This window comes from Marmota marmota, unplaced genomic scaffold, assembly GCF_001458135.2.
Source record: "Marmota marmota marmota unplaced genomic scaffold, marMar, whole genome shotgun sequence".
NCBI classification, from domain to species: Eukaryota; Metazoa; Chordata; class Mammalia; order Rodentia; family Sciuridae; genus Marmota; species Marmota marmota.
The window spans coordinates 2,638,730-2,658,217 of record NW_026000240.1 but is presented as its reverse complement, the minus strand read 5'-3'; the positions used below and the strand labels follow the sequence as shown (position 1 = coordinate 2,658,217).

Here is a 19,488-nt window from a genome sequence, read left to right as displayed (position 1 = left end):
CGCTCCCTGCCCGCTGTACTCCCCAGGCCCTCCCCACCTGTACCCCGTACCTAGCTTCCTGCCATCTTCTTGCCCAATGTGCTCAAAGCACCTTCTCCATGAGGTTTCCCTGTCCATCCAATTAACACTCCCAACAACATGCACTTCTTTAAAAAAAGAACCTAAAACAAAAAAACAGCAAGATGGTAGCACTTCTTTAACCTATATAAGAGGAACAGTGATGTCTTACATTTTTCGTGAAATTTTCTGCTTTGATTTGTTTTATAATGTAAAATTTTAATTCATAAAAAAATAAAATACTACATAAGAGGAGGGAAAGTAGGATCATACGATTTAAGTTGGCTAGAAAAACTCCATAATGATAACCTGAGGGAGTGAGCATTAAGCACCCTGCCAGGTCCTGATTCTCACAGGTTCTAACTTGTGGGTTCAGGATCATACAGGGTTATGAAGCATTCCTTGAGAAAAATCAAGGAAGGGATCCCAAGAATAATTAAAAAAAAAAAAGAAAGTCATACACACAAAGACATCATCTATGGCATTATCTGTAGTACAAGATAATCAGAAACTCACAGAACAGCTTATAAAAGAAATATGACAACAACTGAGGCTACGGTCACATGAACAATAAGCATAAGATTGGCCTGTGATCCCAACAACTCCAGAGGCTGAGGTAGCAGGACACCAAGTTTGAGGCCAGTCTAGCAACTTCATGAGATCTTGTCTCAAAATAACGCATTAAAAGGGCTGGGGATGTAACTCAGTGCTAGAGTATCCCTGAGTTCAATCCCCAATAACAAAAAAAGAAAAAGATCTAAATAAATAAACAAAAGACAAGATAGCAATATGAAGAAGTTATGCCCTACACCACCACACGTGGACAGTGGACAGAATTCCCCTGCCATGCCAAAATCAGGCCAAAAACAGAAAGGAGCTCCAGGGGCACAGGGGAAATGAAGATGGTTTGTGAGAACATGACTTAGTGTCAGACCCTTTGCAGAAGCAAGTCAAGAAAGCTCTCCAGAGGTCCCCCCATGCCCACTTCCCTAAGCATCTTCTCTAGATTCTCACAACCCTCTCCCCTCTGCAGGCCCAGGCTGTGTCTCTAAACTGAGCACTGTCATGGGCCAGTGAGATGCCTATTCTCAAGCTACAAAAAATCCTCTCGAGAGTCCTACAAATTAAGTCCAGATGTACACATGTCACAGAAGAGGGCTCAGAAGCCAACAATTTCAGAAACCAACAAGTCAAACAGCAAGGTGACATTTTATTTCCCAGAGCCAGCTACTTAAGATAAAGCTTCTGCCTTAAAAACAAAACATTTTACTTTGCATTTGCTCTAAAAAATTTGCCACTCTCCAAGAGAACCAAGTGAATAAATAACTTCAGTCACTCATGCTTCTGGTCAGAGCAAACACCACTGGCTGAGTCTCAAAAACAGAAAAGGAAAAATAAGAGACCCAGAATAGCCAAAGCAATCCTTAGCAACAAGAGTGAAGCTGGTAGCATTACTATACCAAACTTTAAACTAAACTATACCACAGAGCAATAGTAACAAAAACAGCATGGTATTGGCACCAAAATATACTGGTGTAAGAGTAAAAGAAATTGAAGTTAAAGTGTAAAAGACCGGGTATCGTAAAGTTTCTAAGCTGCAAAGCCTGAGTTAAAATGTAAAGGACCAGGTATTGTTAAGTTCCTATGCTACACCCAAAACCTGAAATTCCTGTAGCTGTTAGGACAATTCCCGGGACTGCCCAGTAAATATTCCCCCTGACCATCTAGTTGTTTAATAACCTAGGACCCTGTGCAGCTTGGCACGTAGGCATCTCAGGGCCCAAACCAATCAGTTTGAATGTACCCCCCTTCTTAGGATTGACCTGTCACTCCCGCCTGACCTGTTCCCGCCAATGAATGTACTAATCATGTTTAAGAATTGTTGTTTGATTTTCCCGCGCCTCATGATGATTTGCTCTGAGGTATGCAAAGCCCCCGCCCTCCCCAAAAAGTGTACTTAAGCACTGCTCAACCCCTGCTCGGGGCTCTGGGCCGCTCTCCCTTGTTGAGTGTGCACGGAGCCCCAGCGCCCTGGATTCTTCAATAAACCCCCTTTTGCAGTTGCATGAGTCGGTCTCTTGGTGGTCTCTTCCTCTGACGTTCGCCGGACCCTTACACTGGTAGAACAATGGTACAGAATAGAGGACACAGAGTCTAACCCACATAACTATAATTATCTTATATTAGACAAAGGCACCAGAAACGTACATTGGAGAAAAGATAGCCTCTTCAACAAATGGTGCTGGGAAAACTGGAAATCCACATGTAACAAAATGAAATTAAACCTCTATCTCTCACCATGCATAAAACTCAATTCAAAGTGGATCAAGGACTTAGGAATTAAACCAGAGATCTTGCACCTAATGGAAGAAAAAGTAGGCCCAAATCTCCATCATGTCGAATTAGACCTCAACTTTCTTAATACAACTCCTTAATAGCACAACTTTCTTAATAGTGCAAGAATTAAAACCAAGAATCAATAAATGGGATGGATTCAAACTAAAAACCATCTTTTCAGCAAAAGAAATAATCAGTGAGGTGAAGAGAGAACCTACAGAATGGGAGCAAATCTTTACCACAAGCACATCAGATAGAGCACTAATCTCTAGGATAAGTAAAGCACTCAAAAACCTTAACACCAAAAAAACAATAACCCAATCAACAAATGGGCCAAGGAACTGAATAGACACTTCTCAGAAGAGGATATACAATCAATCAACAAACATATGAAAAAATGGTCAACATCTTCAGCAATTAGAGAAGTGCAAATCAAAACTAAGCTCTAAGATTTCATCTAACTCTAGTCAGAATGGCAGTTATCAAGAATACAAACAACAATAAATGTTGGTGAGGATATGTGGGGGGAAAGGCACACTCATACACTGCTGGTGAGACTGCAAATTGGTGCAGCCAATCTGGAAAGCAGTTTGGAGATTCCTTGGAAAACCTGGAATGGAACCACTATTTGACCCAGCTATCCCACTCCTCAGTTTATACCCAAAGGACTTAAAAATAGCATACTACAGGGACACAGACATAACAATGTTTACAGCAGCACAATTCACAATAGCTAAATTGTGGAACCAATCCAGATGCCCTTCAGTAGATGAAGGGATAGGGAAACTTTGTTATATAAACAATGGAACATTACTCAGCATTAAAAGAGAATAAAATCATGGTATTTGCAGGTAAATGGATGAAGTTGGAGAATATAATGCTAAGTGAAACAAGCCAATCCCAAAAACCCAAAGGCCGAATGTTTTCTTTGATATGATGATTCTGACTCATAATGGCAATGGGGGAAGGGAGCAAGGGAGGAATGGAGGAACTTTAGATAGGGCAAAGGGGAGGAAGGGAAAGGGAGGTGGCAAGGGGGTAGGAATGATGGTGGAAGGAGTTAGACATCATTGATTCTAACTCAATGAGTTAGACCCTAAGTACATGTATGAAGACACAAATGGTGTGAAAATACTTTGTGTATAGTGACTTGAGAAATTGTGCTCTATATACATAATATGAAATGAACTGCATTCTGCCATCATGTATAACAAATTAGAATAAATAATTAAAAATAAATAAATATTACTCTAAAAAAAAAAAAAAAAAAAAACAGAGAAGGAAACAAAACCGAACTACCTGATGTCACAGCAAAGGCTGTGAGGTAGCACCACGCCTGGCTGTAGAGGATGCTAGTGTGGCTGGAGCGATAGCAACCAGGAGAGGAAGGCAGAGAGGTGGGCAGGGACCAGAGCCTGCAGACATTACAAACCCATACACAGAAGCTCCTGGCTCTGCAAAGACTCACCCAACTGAATTCACCATTTGGCGGCTCACTTTTCAGGCCCTGGCCAGGTTGAGTCTTCAGACTTAACAGATGGAAACAAAGTATTCAGATACAGCCCAGGGAAGCCAAAGAGGAACTTCACACCAGGAAGCACCATCCAAAGCATTCTACAAGGTGGTGGGTGCCTCTGAGGCTGGACAGCATGTCTTTCATACACCTTGTCTATTAGCCCCCTCCTGGCTGAGTAGGCCTGTACTATGACCCGCTTTGCACAAGCCCATTTGAACAGCAAGACATCCACCCACCCACCCCTGTCCTGGTCAGGGACCTGGGACTCTAGTCACAATGCAGATGTCAGCAGTGACTGGCCATACCCAGGACCTAGGACTAGAGCCCCAGTCTGCACTGAACACATGTGAAGCTCACTTACAACAGGAAGCCATCTGCCAAGATAACAAACATCTCTCACTTCCCAGCCTCACAGGCCCACTTCTCACTAAGGTATTTCTCAAGTACCATCTTCTCAGGAGCCATTCCCCAGAACTGTGAGCTTCTTCCACTTCTACTGAGGTACCTGGAGCTACAGGGTATGATGCTTACTCAGTTGCCCCTGGGCTCAGGCATCATCTCACTCTTACACAACATAGAACACAGCAAAGGATGTGGACTGGGGGATTTCTATGCAAATAAAGATGAGCCTGAGCTCACACAGCCCAGGTTCAGACATGGGCACCTGCCCCAGGACCCAAGTCAATGGAGGATAACAGGTGGTGACCCATGGAACAGGACCATGTGACAGTGTGCCAGGGACAGGCATGGCCACAGGACCCAGCCAAGTTTAGGGGTCCTTTACACACAGGTTCTTTAAACACACTCATTTGCTTTTATCATTGCATCAATATTTTGAGGTAGGTGATATTACTCTGTCCCTTCTATAGACAAGGAAGTAATTCAAAGAAGGTAAATAACCAATCATTGCCTTGCAGTGGAATGAAGAACAGCCAGACCCTGAACCAGGCCCAGCTATAGACTCATTCAAGAAATACACACCACTCTGTCATGAGGCCACACGAGGAGGCAGAAAGAAATCAGACTTGATTTCTACCTCTAAGGCTCCTAGTCTGGCAAATTCACCAACACAGCAGACAAACAAAAAGAAACAGCAGCATCAGAAAAACAGCAGGCCTTCAGAGAAGACAGATCCTCCAAGTGGGATTTTTGAGCTGGACAGTAAACCAGCAGAAAAGAAGGCATCTAGAACACCTACCATGTGTCTTCAAGACCAGCTTATATAATGGGCCCAGAAATCCTTGCAATAGACACAGCAGGACTGGCACTGCAGAGTACAGGACCAAGAAGGAGGCAGCAAAGTATTTCCTATAGCACACAGCTCCCTGCCACACAAGGTCAGTTGCAAGGGAAGCCTAGGACCAGGAGACAGGCATCAAGCTCAGAGTGGGCAGGAAAGGGCAAAGCAAGGGACAAGGGAGCCATTCAGAATGGCTCTGGGCCTGCATCTCAGGTGGCCCTTCGGCTTCATTTTGGAACCACCACTCAGGGGGCATAAATCATAGCCATTCATGTACACAAAACACAGGTAACTGCAGGGCACCAAGGTGGATGGGATCCAAAATAAGCATCTGGCTAGGAACAAAAACTGAGTACGAGTAACAGAGACAAGCACTACCCAGAACTAGCCCCAGAAGCAAACAAAAGGGACAGTAGGCAGGAAGACAGTGAGGCACAGGAACCCCAGAACCCCAGGTCCGGCTGTAGCCCTGTGCAAGTTGTTGGACCTATTTAGGCTCCAACTTCCCTAGGGTAACATAAAGGGACTGGACTCCCTCCAACTGTGACCTCCTGTGACCTGCTGCCAAATGAGGTGGATGGGGTTCAAATATCACAGTCCTCTAACACGTACTAAAGAGAGGCTCCCAGCTGACTCCACAGTGCAGAACCCAGAGGGGGAACCAGAAGAGTGTCCCATGCAGGCTCTGGGATACCCCTGCTCTTCACAATCCTCTTGGAGGCCCTCGACCAGCTGACAAGGGGACATGGACACATGTGCAAGGCCCCAGCAAGCATAAGGGCACCCCAGCTCTCACACAGCATTCCCTGTTGCAGAGGGACAAGAACAAGTCACCAAAATAAGCAGGCATTACAAGCATTAAGGCATCGTGCTCAAGAGTCAGAGGGCTGGATTTCAACCTCCACTTGGCCACTTGCAGTTGTATAGCTCTGAGCAAGCCTCTAGGCCTGCTCTGGCCCAGGAGCCTCACCTGTGCAACCTCTTCCCAGGGGAGAATACTTCCTCCTCCCAGGAAGATTGCTCTAAACAAGAGGACAAAAGTAGGATCTAGCAGGGTGCCTGCCACTCAGGAGCCAACGGTGTCAATTGCTGCTATCATTGACAAAGATGACAGAGAGCTTGGGAGAGTCTATGCTCCTCATCCCTCATCCTCCTCAGGACTGAGGATCACCTTGGCTTCCAGAAGAGGCCAAGAAATTAAACAGTATCTCACTGGAGATACCAGCCAGGAGGATGTGGTCAGGGCCATCCCAGGGACTATCCCCAAAAGAGGTGAAAATGGCTTCAAGGTCCTCATCCCTTACCCTCCTGTTAAGACAAGGTCTGGAAGGACAGGTGCTTTGCAGCTTCCTAATACCCACTTTACACACACCAGTAAGAAAGCTCCAGGTACGACTCAGAGCTGAAATGTCCCTCCCCACCTGCTACTGTTTCAATAAGTATCCCCCAAACGTCTATGTGGTAAAGGCTTGGTCACCAGTCCATGAGAGGGAGAAAGTAGAATCTTTAAGAGGTCTTCAGGTCACAGGCATTGTGCCCTTGAAGAGAATACTGAGATTCCAGCCCCTTCCTCTCCCTCTTTCTATTCCCAGTCATAAAGTAAATAGTTTGCTCCACCATTACCATCTGAGCACCCCCACCAAAGGCCTAAACACAATGGGCACACCTGATCATGGACTGGGATTCTCAAATGATGAGCCAAAATAAACCTTTTCACTTTATGATTATCTCAAGTATTTATTACAGTAACAGGCAGCTTGACGAATACACAATCTTGCAGATGAGAAACTGAGGCTCAGAGACACTAGAAGTCCTTATCCATGGAAACCAGGACAGGAGAAAGACTAGAACTCAGGATCACCAATCCCTAGGCAGGCTCTGCCCACATATTTAACTGAAAGTATATGCCAGGGGAAGGGGCAGAAAAGCTCATTAAGACACTGCTTACCAGCTGAAGACTCTGAGCAGATCAGGTAACCTCCCCAGCTGTCTAAGGTGGGAGAGATAGCGGGACCCCTCCCATCTCTCCCAGGCCAGCATCAGCAGCATCGGTGTTTCTTCAAGCTAAGCAAAGGGGATGGTTCTGAAAGAAGTCTGCAAAACACCAGAATCTTCCTGGCTGGTCTCAGGCTGAATACATTCTATCAGAGAACTCTTGTCAAGAGGTACAAAGGAGCTTCCTTCACAATCATGGGGCCCTTCTGTATGGCCAAGGGCTCTAAATCCTACAAGTCTGAGAATCTTGCTCTCAGAATATGTGAGGAACACCAATGGGGTCTCCCCAGCAGCCCCACCTCATATTTCCTGTAGCTACAGGACACGGCACATGCTTGCATTTACACCTTACTGCCCACTTACCTGGCATTTATCTCCTCCGGCCCAAAAAGCTTGTGCTGAGTCTTGTGCCACACAAGGTCCTGTTCAGCACTACCCACCAGAAACACAGAGTGACGCAGGACACTGCCTCGGGCCTGCAGCCACCTGCAGAGGCACCAGTATCAGCAGAGTGGGAGTCAGAGGCAGAGTCACCAGGGTGAGGGGGTCACACAGAAGACACTCAGAGCTTCCTCTTGAAGAGTGAAAGAGTTAAAGAAAGGAGGGAGGATGTATGTTCTGGGGGAGGAGGCACCTGGGCACAGTCCCACATGTATGAAGTGGTAAGAGGCACACTGCAACTCTAGTTGTGGAGCCCAGGAGAGCCAGGCACTTCCAAGATGGAAAGGCAGGCAGTCCCTGCTCTGGAGTCCTCCTGCCTTATGATTCTGCCAATCCAGAGAGTCGTACAATCCCTCAGCCAGGCTGTCCCTGCTCTATCTATCTACCACAGAAATGCATGCTCAAAGCCCCAGGAACCCCTGGAACTCTCTGCCCTGTGTCTTCCTGCCCTCCAGACCACAGGTGGGCGGGCACTCAAAAGCCAAGCCGGCACTGTGCCTGAGCCTGTACGGGTTTTCTCAAACCCTAACCAATCCACCTGTCTACCTACCAGAGCCATCAGAACTCCTCCAGAATCCCACCTGACCAGAACCAAGGAGCCTGACCATGTGGGCAGGTCTCACAGAGCTCATATCCCAGAATGCCACAATGATCTAGCAAGAGCAGGGCCACTTCATCACATCCATGAGGTAAGAGCCACAGAATACGAGGCCTGACACCCTGTTCAGGGGGATGAGGCAAGAGCCAGGGCCATGAACAAGCTCTGGGATATGTGGTCTATGTGGAGAGTGGAGGTCTCCCCAGTGGACTGGCCTTTCGAATCATTTGTAGTTTACCCTTGACTAATGCCCAAAAAAAGATTTGAGCCATTTGTGTGCAATCAGACCAAGAAAACCAATCAAAAACTATCAAGAGAGAGAAACAAAACATCAAACACGACACAGTTTACTATAAACAAGTTTGAATTGGAACCCCCTAGAAACTAAAAAACATTCACAAAGAAAACTCCACCCCACCCCACACACCCTCAAAGACTATCCACGTTGCCTACAAAAGACTACGAGCACGGACTCCAGTTTCACCATCCTGGCAAGAAACTTGCACTGCTCTGAACAGCCGACGGTGAGCCAGGCCAGCGCTGGGCTGAGTGGAGGAGTGGTGCTTGTCAGGGGCTCTTCATTCCAGCAGGAAAGAGAAGGCATGGATGAAACTGAAAGTCAACTAAGGCACAGTGTTAGTGCCTGGAAGATGCAACTACATGTTGTTAAAGGCGGGGGGGGGGGGGGGGTCTGAGGAAAGAACTGTAGTTTGGAGAACTGCAGAGGACTCAAAAAAATATGAGGCCCCCTGAAATAAACCTGGGCCGAAGGCTGTTTTGCAAGCTGCATTGCCCTCCAATTGAATTAACAAGTGTGTGCCTTCTAAAATGCTGAGAAAAGGTTCCCAGCTCCCAGCACACCTACTAGAGTCTGCTAGTAGCAGGTACCACTTACCAGCTGCCTGCCAAGTGCCAGGCCCTGTGCCAACACATCTTTATCTCACAGCCACCTTGTAAGGTCAAGTGATAGGATGAAGGCTCAGAGGGCCTACATCCAGTGCCACAATGTTTCCAAATGTCTCAGGCTGGATTTGAACCCAGACTCTGGACATCTCCCTTGCCAAGCAAGAACAGACTTTGCCAGAGGCAGAAAGGGCAGTGAGCAAATGTAAGGAGCAGTGTCTCTGCCCCCAGATACAGGACTGGGGAGGAAAGGAGGGGAGAGAGCACACCTGTTGTCCCAACCTGGGGCCTGGCCTTGGGATCAGCAGGAGGACAGAGGCCAGACTCTGGGACACTTCAACCCAACAGCAGAGGATTGCTTTAATTGCTTTAACAGGGCTGCTTAACAGTAATCACCCCAAATAAATAAAACAAAGGCTTTAATTTAGAACACATTAAGTTAACAGCAGGCATCTGCCAGCTGACAAGGTCTGAATTAGTTGCTCAAAACAGGTACAAAGCTGTTTCTTGGGGTCAGAGCCTCTAGGTTAAGGCCCCTGTGGGCTAAGGGAGAGGGGTGGAAGGTAATATTGCCACTGGTCCTCTGGACAGATCCTCTAAAACACACAGGCCAGGGGGAATGGTCAGGGGAACAAAGGCAAAAGCCCTGGACAGGAAAGGTATGAGAAAGGGCAGGGAATCCTTCCGAGGGCAGGAGCAGGAAGCCTGGGGTCTGGGCCCCTCAAGCAGGTAAGCTCCCAGGGCAGGGGCCTCCCTCTGCCAGAAAGAGACCTGCACTGGGATACTGGAGATCAGTCAGTGAGGCGGGACTCTGAACCCAATGACAGCTAGGAACCCACAGCTCCAGCTATCAAGCCATCAGACCTGCCAGAGCTGAAGGGAAACCAGGCAAACAGTACCACCCTGCCTCTTGAAGACTCTGGACCCAACTCCCTACTAGTGTGAGGGTACCCAGGCCACTCCACCTTCAGGCGGCGCTAACAGGAGCATTTCCTACACCGGAGTCAGAAGGTGTGATGGGCCCCCAAAAGAGCTGTGAGGCCAGGTGGGCAGCTCCGGGCGGTCCCAAGAAGGGAACCGTAAAAGGCAAGGAGGCCGCCTGTCCACTCCAACCTCTGCCGGTGAGGCCAGATCCAATCACCCCAGCTGCTCGTTCAGCCACCTTTTTCTAAGGGCCTTATCAAAGCAGGTTTATAACGGCACAGGAAAGAAAAGACCTCCCACTGTCGCCACAACGACTCCCTCTCTTTAGTCCTTCTCTCTAAAGCCAAGAGGCACAGACTCAGGAGAAAACAGACACGCTCCACTGTAGCAGAGGCAGAGGCAACACACCTCGCAGGCCCGGGGATCCCAGTACGCCAACGCGGTGCCACGGCGCCCTCCAGCGGCCGCCGCCGGCCCTACCGCTGCCGGGGGCCCCAAGGAGGACAAGCCTAGCATGAGCTACAGAGCAACGCCTCCTCTAGGCCTGGAGGCCAGGTACTGATTGTAGCCATCCCGGTCCTCCCGTGAGGTTTCCAGCTCACAGCTCCTGGATCCTCCAGCCCAGGACAGCTAGAAAGCTAGCCCCAGGGAGGATTCCGCCTCCCCTCCCCTGTGAATCTGATCCAGAGGAGCAAGGGAGACCTGCTTGGGCCAGGTGAAGAGAAGCGGCAGACTCTGGACCCAACCTTCCAGAAGGGACCCCAGGCTGCTGGTAACACTCAAAAGAGAGGAGGGAAGGGCCCAAACTGGTTCCAACCCCAGCTATGAGGCACTGAGTAAGTCACTGCCCCTCTCTGGCCCAGGCTTTCAGCTTAGCGCCTGACGCTGCGCCGGGAGCTTTGGAGTTCCCTTCCTGCTCCCACACGGGGTCTGCGCCCCTGGAGCGGGTAAGAGGGCTCCCAGTACAGCGCAGTTTTTATACAGAGGGATGTTCTTACCTGGGGTGGTTTAGTAGCGGGATGACACAGATTGCGAGGTGGGTTACGGCCAGCACCCACACCCACAGTCCCTGTGTGGAGCTGTTGGCTCCTCCTAGTCTGAGCTCGGTAAGTCTAGACCTCTCAGCCTAGGTCTTTCACGCCTCCATCACCAGTCACAGTGATGGGGCTCCAGAGGTGTAGGTGAAAGCACTTTCACCAACTCCAAAGTGCTGAACTAATGTTATTATTCTTCTAGTAAGCAGTCCCCTCTCATTGATTTGGAGCATCAAATTACTCTGTGCATCTTTCCAAACAGTGCTCTTGAGAGTATGTACAATATCAGAGATATTATAAAAAGTCTTTCAGGTAGGCAAGGAAAGTATTTTTTTCCTTGTAAAACACAAGTATATATGTTTTACATGAAAAATACCAAATACATTAATCCAAATGTATTTATCAACATGTAATCATCTCATCATTAGTCATTAAGGAAAGGCAAATCAAACCCAAAGTAAAATACTTCTTCACATCCACTAGATGGCTGTAATCAAAAAGATAGTAACCAGTGCTGCTGAAGGTGTGGAGAAATTGGAATACTTTTACACTGCTGGTGGGACCGTTAACTAGTGCAGGTACTTTGGAAAAGTTCAGCAATTATAAAAGGTTAAAAAGTTAACATACAACCCAGCCATTCTATTCCGAGGTCATACCCAAGATATCTGAAAACATATGTCCACTCAAAAACTTTACCAAAAAATGTTCACAGCAGCACTATTCATAATAGTCTACAAGTGAGAACAACACAAAATTCCATCAACTCAAGAATGGACAATGTGGTATATCCACACAAAGAAATACTATCCAATTATCAAAAGGAATGAAGAAATGGCATGCTACAATGTGGACTTTAAAAACATTATGAAGGACGCCAGACATAAAAAACTTCATATTGAATAAGTCCATTTATAGCAAATATTCAGATTAAATGAATTTATAGGCACAAAGCAGATTAGTGGCTTCTGGAGACTAGGAGCAGGAGGATGGGAAGTGACTGCTAATGAACAGTTTGTCTGTGAGATGATGAAATGTCCTGGAATGAGTGATCATGGCTCTATAACCTTGTGAATATACTGAAAACCACTTAACCGTATACTTCAAAGGGAAAAATTTTTGGTATGTGAATTTCATTTCAATCTTTTCTTACAAAAAAAGAAATTATCTCTTTAAAAATGGCCTGGGGGAACAGAGAGCAGCCAGGAAGTCCTGATGAACTGCTGATGCTCAAAGTGAGAACATTTCTATCAGTGCATTAGAGTCCAGCAGAACTGGGCTGGGTTTGTAGCTCAGTAGTAGAGCATTTGCCTGGCATGTGTAAGGCACTGGGTTTGACTTTCAGTACCACATATGAAATAAAATAAAAGTCCACTGACAACTTTAAAAAAAAAAAGTCCAGCAGAATTTACAAACCACCCCTGTATCATTTCATCTGTGACATCCCTGGTCTATGTTGGGAGATATGCCTTATAATTTCAATACACTTGTGGAAATACCTAGAGTTTATTGCATTTAATACAATAATATATAGTTAATGTATTATACTTATTCCCTACAGACCTATGATTACAAAATCTCTCAAGAGAAATGTACCTTGGCATACAAACTACTCCAATTGCTTTCATGAGTATATTAAAATTTAAAAGAGTGTCCCTAATAAATGTACTTGGTGAAACTCACGCTGTTCTCTAAATGGCATAAAATGCCAGAATCGTCTCAAAGAGCCTCTCACTTCAGAACACATTTCTAAGATCACCTCTTTCCCAGAATGTCATAACATAGCGAAAGGTTTCACACAAAGATGTAAGACACCTGCTACTGGGTTATCAGCACCAGTCCCAGTATCACCTGCTTGTCATCAGCTTCCTCAGCAACACAGCCAGCACTGGGGATCCTCACTTTGGGGCTTTTCTCAAGCCCCAGCTAGGAGCTTTTTCAAGCCATTCACAGGTTTGTTTGTTTTGTGGTATTGAGATGGAGTCCCAGACCCTCCCATGCTAGGTAAATGCTCTGCCACAGAGCTGTACCCCCAACCCAAGTTTTGCTCTTGCAACAAAAGACCTGGGGTGCCCTCACAACAGAGCTCTAACATTTTTCTGGTCACTCTCAGTGACAGGATCCTAAGTACCTCCTCCTGGAATCCAGCAAACACTTATAAGTGAGGAAAGCTCAGCTGTCTTCTCCTAACTTGTCCTCAAGCATGTGCTACCCAGTTTCAGGACCTGACAAAGGGTGAGCTCTGACAGAAGAGCAGACCATTGAGAACCCTTTCAGGATGTCTTGGGTTTCATCCACACGGCCATCAGTTAGTCCACTACCAATACTTATTGGGAGCCAAAAGGTGCCCAGAACCAAGTGGAGATCATAGTGGTGCTAGGAAGAGAGACATTGTTTCAGACTTCCACTAGGAGAGGGCCCTACCAGACCAACACCCTGGCCTCCTGCACCAACCCTACACCCCACTCCCCATCGTACCCAGACTAGTCCTTAAGGCGACAGGAGATGCTCATTTGATGGGTGAGTTTGGGTGGCATGTCTGCCCCGGGCCCCTACCTCTCCTCTTCTCCTACCTGTCCCTGCAGTGAAGCTGGTGGCTGTCCAGAGCTACCTGCCCCTCCAGAAGTCTGTTTCTTGGTTCCAGGTTAGGGGCTGCTTGTTCACTGTGTCTGTCACTTTCAACTCAGAAATAGAGTTGGCATTTATGGGTTTCCTAAAACCTGGTAGATAAAGAAGGTTGGGAAGTTCTCTGCCTTCATGGAGAGTATATTCCAGTAGGGAGGAGGCTGGACAGAAGAAAACAGGACATGTGGAGCACTCAAACATGTGGAGACCACTCCCACCTGAGGCCTCTACCTTGCAGTTCTCTGAAGAAATCCCCCCTCCCGCATAGCTTCCGCCTTCCTTCCTTTAGGCCCTGCTGGCATGTCACCTGGTCAGTGGGCCTTCCCTGAACAACTCCCCCCCCTTAACACCCACACACTCCCTATCCCTTATCCCATGGAACTTACCACCACTTGACTCTATCGCCCACACCCCCCTCCCAGGACCCCAGAACATAAGCTTCATAAGAGCAGGGATTGTTCTGTTCCTGCTGTTCATAGGTACCCAGCAGAGTGCCTGGCACAGGGTAAGCACTCAACGACACCTGCTGAGTGAATGAACAGATGAATGATGGCTACAAAAGACATGCGCAAGGTGATGGGAAAGATGGAGGCTGGCATGAGAACTGCCTTAGAAAAGGGGTTCAGAAGATGAACAGTCAACATCTGAGAGGATAAATCAGTGACAGTGCAGGAGAATTACCCATAAAGATAAATACTGCCATACTCCCGGGAGGGTATCAACAATGGCTGGGTGGGCCTCACAGGGCCCTACAAGGGATTGGCCACCTTGGGGAAGAGGGATGAGATGACCATAGAGTCCTATCAGTGCCAGACAGGAGGCCTGCTCACTGTGCTTATTCTCCAAGTCAGCAGAGTAGCACAATGTCATAAGACTGAACCCAAAACCAAAGCCACAGCAGCACTGAGCCAAACTGGACTAAATACAGCAACAGATGTAATGGCTAGAGCTCTGGCAGACATCTTGGATCAAAAAGACAAGGGATACTCCCTAGAGATGGTGAAAAGTGAGCTAGAATGAGCCCCTGTGCCAGTCAGGTATGCCTCCCACCAGACTTTGTTAGATGAGAAATAAGCTCAAATAGGTACAAATCTTATGCTAGTATAAGCCAGCGTTATGTGGGGTTTTCATGGTATGCTGTCAAACCTAAGGAAATGAAGGTTCATGAAGGAATAAGTCTTGATCTAAGGCTCTACCATGTGAGATTCCACTTGACAGCGTGAAACAGCAGATGGCTCAGAAGCAGAGTGAGCAAAACTCCAAAAGCAGGGACAGACTTTCCTTCAGGTCAGGGATGAAAGGCTGGAAGAGTTCTAGGATGCTGGAATGATCCGAGTGGAAGGGAGCCAGGATAAAAGTAGTATCTTAGCAAGTTGAAGTAACAGCCCTCCCCAAAAAAGCCTGGATAAAAGAAAGCAGTCAGTCCAATGGTACGGAATGCCTGCTATATGCCAGGATCTGTGCTCCCCTGGCCAGGCTGCAGAGGTCAGAGGCCTGAGCCAGCTCTGAATGGTCAACAGGAGACACCATGCATTCCCATGCCAGCCTGCACAGCTCCATCCAAAGAGAGATTCTCAGATCCCACCAGGAAATTCTGACTTTCAGGCTAAGGCAGGGCCCAGGTCTCTACTTTTAATAGGTGCCTCCATGTGATTCTGATACAATTAAAAATGGACTATAGGGTTAAGCAGATCCTTTTCTGGTGCCTGGAACATAGCAGGTTCAGGTGTTTGCTAACAAATACTTCTAACCTGTTATAAGGATAACAAACTGATTTTGAAAACGCTTTCAACAACAGTCAAAACAAGTTTTGGGGGGTATGTGAATGATTTTTAGCTAATATTTAATTAACCAGAATGTAATTAATAATAATGTCATTAATAATGTTTTCTGATCTATCTCAGCAATTATATCAGCTAAAAATGTTTTTGTGTCATTTGAAAATGGCCTGAGAAGAGACCTCTGGGTATAGGTACAAATCTTATGCCAGCTCACCACAGCCCTGCTCTGCATCTTGCAGACATGGTAGAGACCCTGAGACTACCCTCAGGGAGAAGGAGGCCCCCAGGTGTCTCCACATGATTGGGTGGCCAAGGAGCTACCTTCCTCTTCCCAAGGTATTCCAGCACACTTTAAGTCAATTCTCAGAGTAAATTGCTCTCTGGACCTCATTTTACAAAACACAAGTGTTAAAGTATAGCACAAGGAGAAAAACATTGGCTTAGGCCACTGGTCCAGCCTCATCTGGGTCAGTAACTTACCAGGTGGCCTTGGCAAGTTTCTTCACCTTTTGTGCTAGATGCTCTTAAAGATCCCGTCCAGCTCTGACACAGCTTGGTAAGGATTTATACTTTCCTTCTTCCTAATCAATACTGAAAAAAATAATTCTCTTCATATAAAAGTCACTCATATATGTAAAACATAGTGTTAAGTGCTGGGGACATAGCATTTAAGAGATGTCAAAGTCAATATCCATAAAGAGGTATATAGTCTAGCAAGGTACACAGATAATTAATTTAATAATTATACAAATATCACTGCAATAAACATTAGCGAAGTGTAAGGAGCCGTCCATGGGTTGCATGTGGGTCACTGTGCATAGTAGCCTAATGAGGGGATAGGTCTGGCATTGGGAACCTCCCATGGCACCCCCACAGAGATTGATCATCTAATGCAGGTGAAGTTTCCCAGAAGTTCTGTCAAAGATCCCTGAGATGGATGTGACCTGCCAAGATGTCAATCAACCTGCTGACTGCAAGACATCAAGAAGCAAGACCCCGCCCTTGAAACCTTATTCCTGCCTTTGATGTACCCCCTTAAATAAACCACAGGAGCCATCTTTGTCTAGTTCCAGAACCCATATAGATTAGATCTATCAGGGGCTTTGCCTTTTGTAAATATATTTCTGAGTATTTGTGTTTTGTGGTTCACTAATTTTTGAGACTTTTAAGTTTTAGAGTGCTTGGATTCTCCTGGGCAGAAAGAATAACCCCACAATCAGATGCTGGCCGTCGACCCCTGATACCAAAGAAAAGTGTTAGAACTATAAGAGTGTGTAATGGGGGCTCGGGAAATGTTTACCAAGGAAAGAACACTAGAGTTGTGATCTGAGAGCCCAATACCAGTGAATGATGGGGAGGGGAATATTCCTGGCAAAATGAAAGGCATATGTGGAGTGAGTGATTCATGAGGTAGAAAGAAGCATTCCTAAGCTATGAAGAATTAAAGTCCCAGATAAGTTGAAGCAAACCTTGTTAGAACCAGACATATAAAGAAAAGATCACCTTTTATCACAAATGTTAGATTCCAAAAATATGAATTCAAAAATAACGGGCACAACATGATCACGGGACTGATAAACCCTTACCGCCCATTGCCATCTAGCTAAAAGGCCTCCACCCTCACCACTCATGCCTCAACAGGGAGGTAGCAGTTCCTTCAGGTCATCTGCAGCTGCCTCCAGGCCTTGAGTGAGGGTGGTGGCTGGCAGAACTAGGACCCACAAGGACAGGGAGTGAGAGCAGGAAACGCTCCAAGGCAGGAGCCTGGCTCTCAGGATAGACCCATCTGAGGACCAATATTTCTAGTCCCAATATTTCTGCCAGACATCATACACAGAGACAGATGATTAGAGGAAAAGAAGAAGACACACAATTCAGCTGGGGTACCTTGGATAACTCCAAGAAGGGTGTGTATCTGAAGATGGTCAAGATTTGAATGCAGGGGCTAGGGTTGTGGCTCAGTGGTAGAGCTCTTGCCTAGCATGTGTGAGGCACTGGGTTTGAGTCTCAGCACCACATATAAATAAGTAAAATAAAGATCCATCAACAACTAAAAAAAAAGATTTGGAATGGAGAAAGCACCCCAAAAATGGGAAGACACACGCAGAGGTACAAGGGCTAAAAAGTGCTGTGCGTGCAACAAGAGCCATGGCTGAACTTGGGATGAGGCAGGTAAAGAACTGACTCAGCAGGTGGAAATGACAATGATGGCCTTCAGGGTGGTGTTTATAGACTTGGTCAGATCCCAGATCTGCCCATTCTGGCCCTAGTACAGAATTTTCCTCTGCTCTAGTACAAGGCTTCTCAAATGTTAGTGTCCTAAGAATCATCATGGGACAGGTTGACCTACCACAAGAATACAATTAGGTAATTTGGGATAGGCTCCAAGCCAAAACCCTGCATTAGACATAAGAACCAAAGATACCTCCAGTCACAAGCTCCAGGACCTGGGTTCTTGGCCTTCTCCAGCATGAAATCCTAGCCCAGGTGCCCTCCCTTGGCCATGGTGGGCTAATTTGTCCTGTGCAGGGGACAGACCCTCAATGCAGGAATGAAGAGATATGGAGATTTGGGCTTGGCATGTCCATAGGGTCTAAAGACATTCCTAGGGAAAGTGAAGGCTGAGTAAAGAGTGGCCAAGAGCCCAAGAAAGAAAGGACATTCTGAGCAAAGGTCACAGCTTGTGTAAAGGCACATTCAATACTGTTAAGGTATAAAGTGCATGTAGAAGGAAACCCAGAGAGGCTGGTCAAGTTCACAAGACAGCTGGGACTTGAAACTGGGACTTGACACTTTAGGCAACAAAAAGCCACTGCACACCCCTGAACCCTACAGGAACCTGGTAGCAGCTCCCCATTTAGTCACCAAGCTGGACAGGAACAGTAGTGGGACACTACTCTTGCCTCATTGCCCTTCCCCCACCAACATCAGTCTCCACTCTAAGATCACCTACTTACTACTCCTATCCAAATATTAGACTTTGGAGCCCCTCTGTACAACTATTGGGTCAAAATAAGACAAGCAAGTTGATGAAGGCAACAGAGACAAAAGGCAACAACAATCCCAGAAGGGCAGACCCAGGTGGTGAATTAAGTGGGTGAAGAGGTGGGAGTTGCCACAGAGCAGGTTGGCTCAGCCTGGGGCAAGGCAGATAACTGTGCTCTTCCCAGATCATATCCGTACCTCTTGGAGCTTTCTCTTCCTCAAAAAGAGGAACCCACAATTTCTCTAAATGGGTTTCATGACCCTTGAGCACAGGGAGGACAAGAGAAGATTCACACTGGCTTTCACTAGATATGACTGAAATACCTTAAGCACTACAGAGAAGTGCCAGTTCAAATTGGGATGCTTCCAGAGGCCTCACCAAGACCCTGTTGAGCAGACTGCTCAGATGACTACTGCTGCCTTCAAAAGACCAGTTCCACCCTCAGATGGAACCTATAAAAGAGGTGCAGGTTCTGAAAGCACTATTGAACTGGCAATGCGTGCAAATCAGGGTTTGCTGATTCTCCAGGGGATAGCAATGAAAGCAGGGAGAGGGAAGCCAGACCATCAGTTAAAGCTGCCGCTCCACTTCTGCATGAACTCATTGGGCTCTAGGACACACCCCCAGACAAGCCCTCCAGCAGGATGTGTCAGAGAAAGTTAGACTACCGGTGACGCAAGTGGGCAGTGCCAGGAAGCCCCCAGCTCCGCCCGGTGCCCTGGAGAGCCACCTGGAGTGCTCACTAACCGCAAATGGGCGTGGGCTACCCACCAGGAACCCCTAGCTGTGGTCCCGCTCACCTTGCACTTGAAGCCGGCGGCGGGTGGCAGCAGCTCCCGCAGCAGGGCTTTGGCCACCTCGCGGCTGGCCTCCTCGCTCACGAAGTGCAGGTTAAGCACTTCGTGCGCCTCGAACTTGGCAAGACGCAGCAGCGAGCGCAGCGCGACGCGGGCCTTAGCCTGAAGCGCGGCATTGTGCTCCGCCTTGGTGAACATCATCAGCAGGTGGTAGTCCACCGGCCCGACCCCGCCACCCTCCAGGCTCTTGGCCTTTG

General features: G+C 47.1%; 1 protein-coding gene across 1 annotated transcript in view; it reads right to left on the bottom strand.

Moving 5' to 3' along the window:
* The window catches only part of Xxylt1 (xyloside xylosyltransferase 1), a 160,983-nt gene that overhangs the window by 141,049 nt on the left and 446 nt on the right, over positions 1 to 19,488 (bottom strand). The window contains exon 2 of the mRNA XM_048794620.1: positions 19,235 to 19,488. This exon is cut by the window's right edge and continues 77 nt beyond it. Within this exon, the coding sequence (XP_048650577.1) occupies positions 19,235 to 19,488 (254 nt within the window). The remainder of the gene's footprint in view (positions 1 to 19,234) is intronic.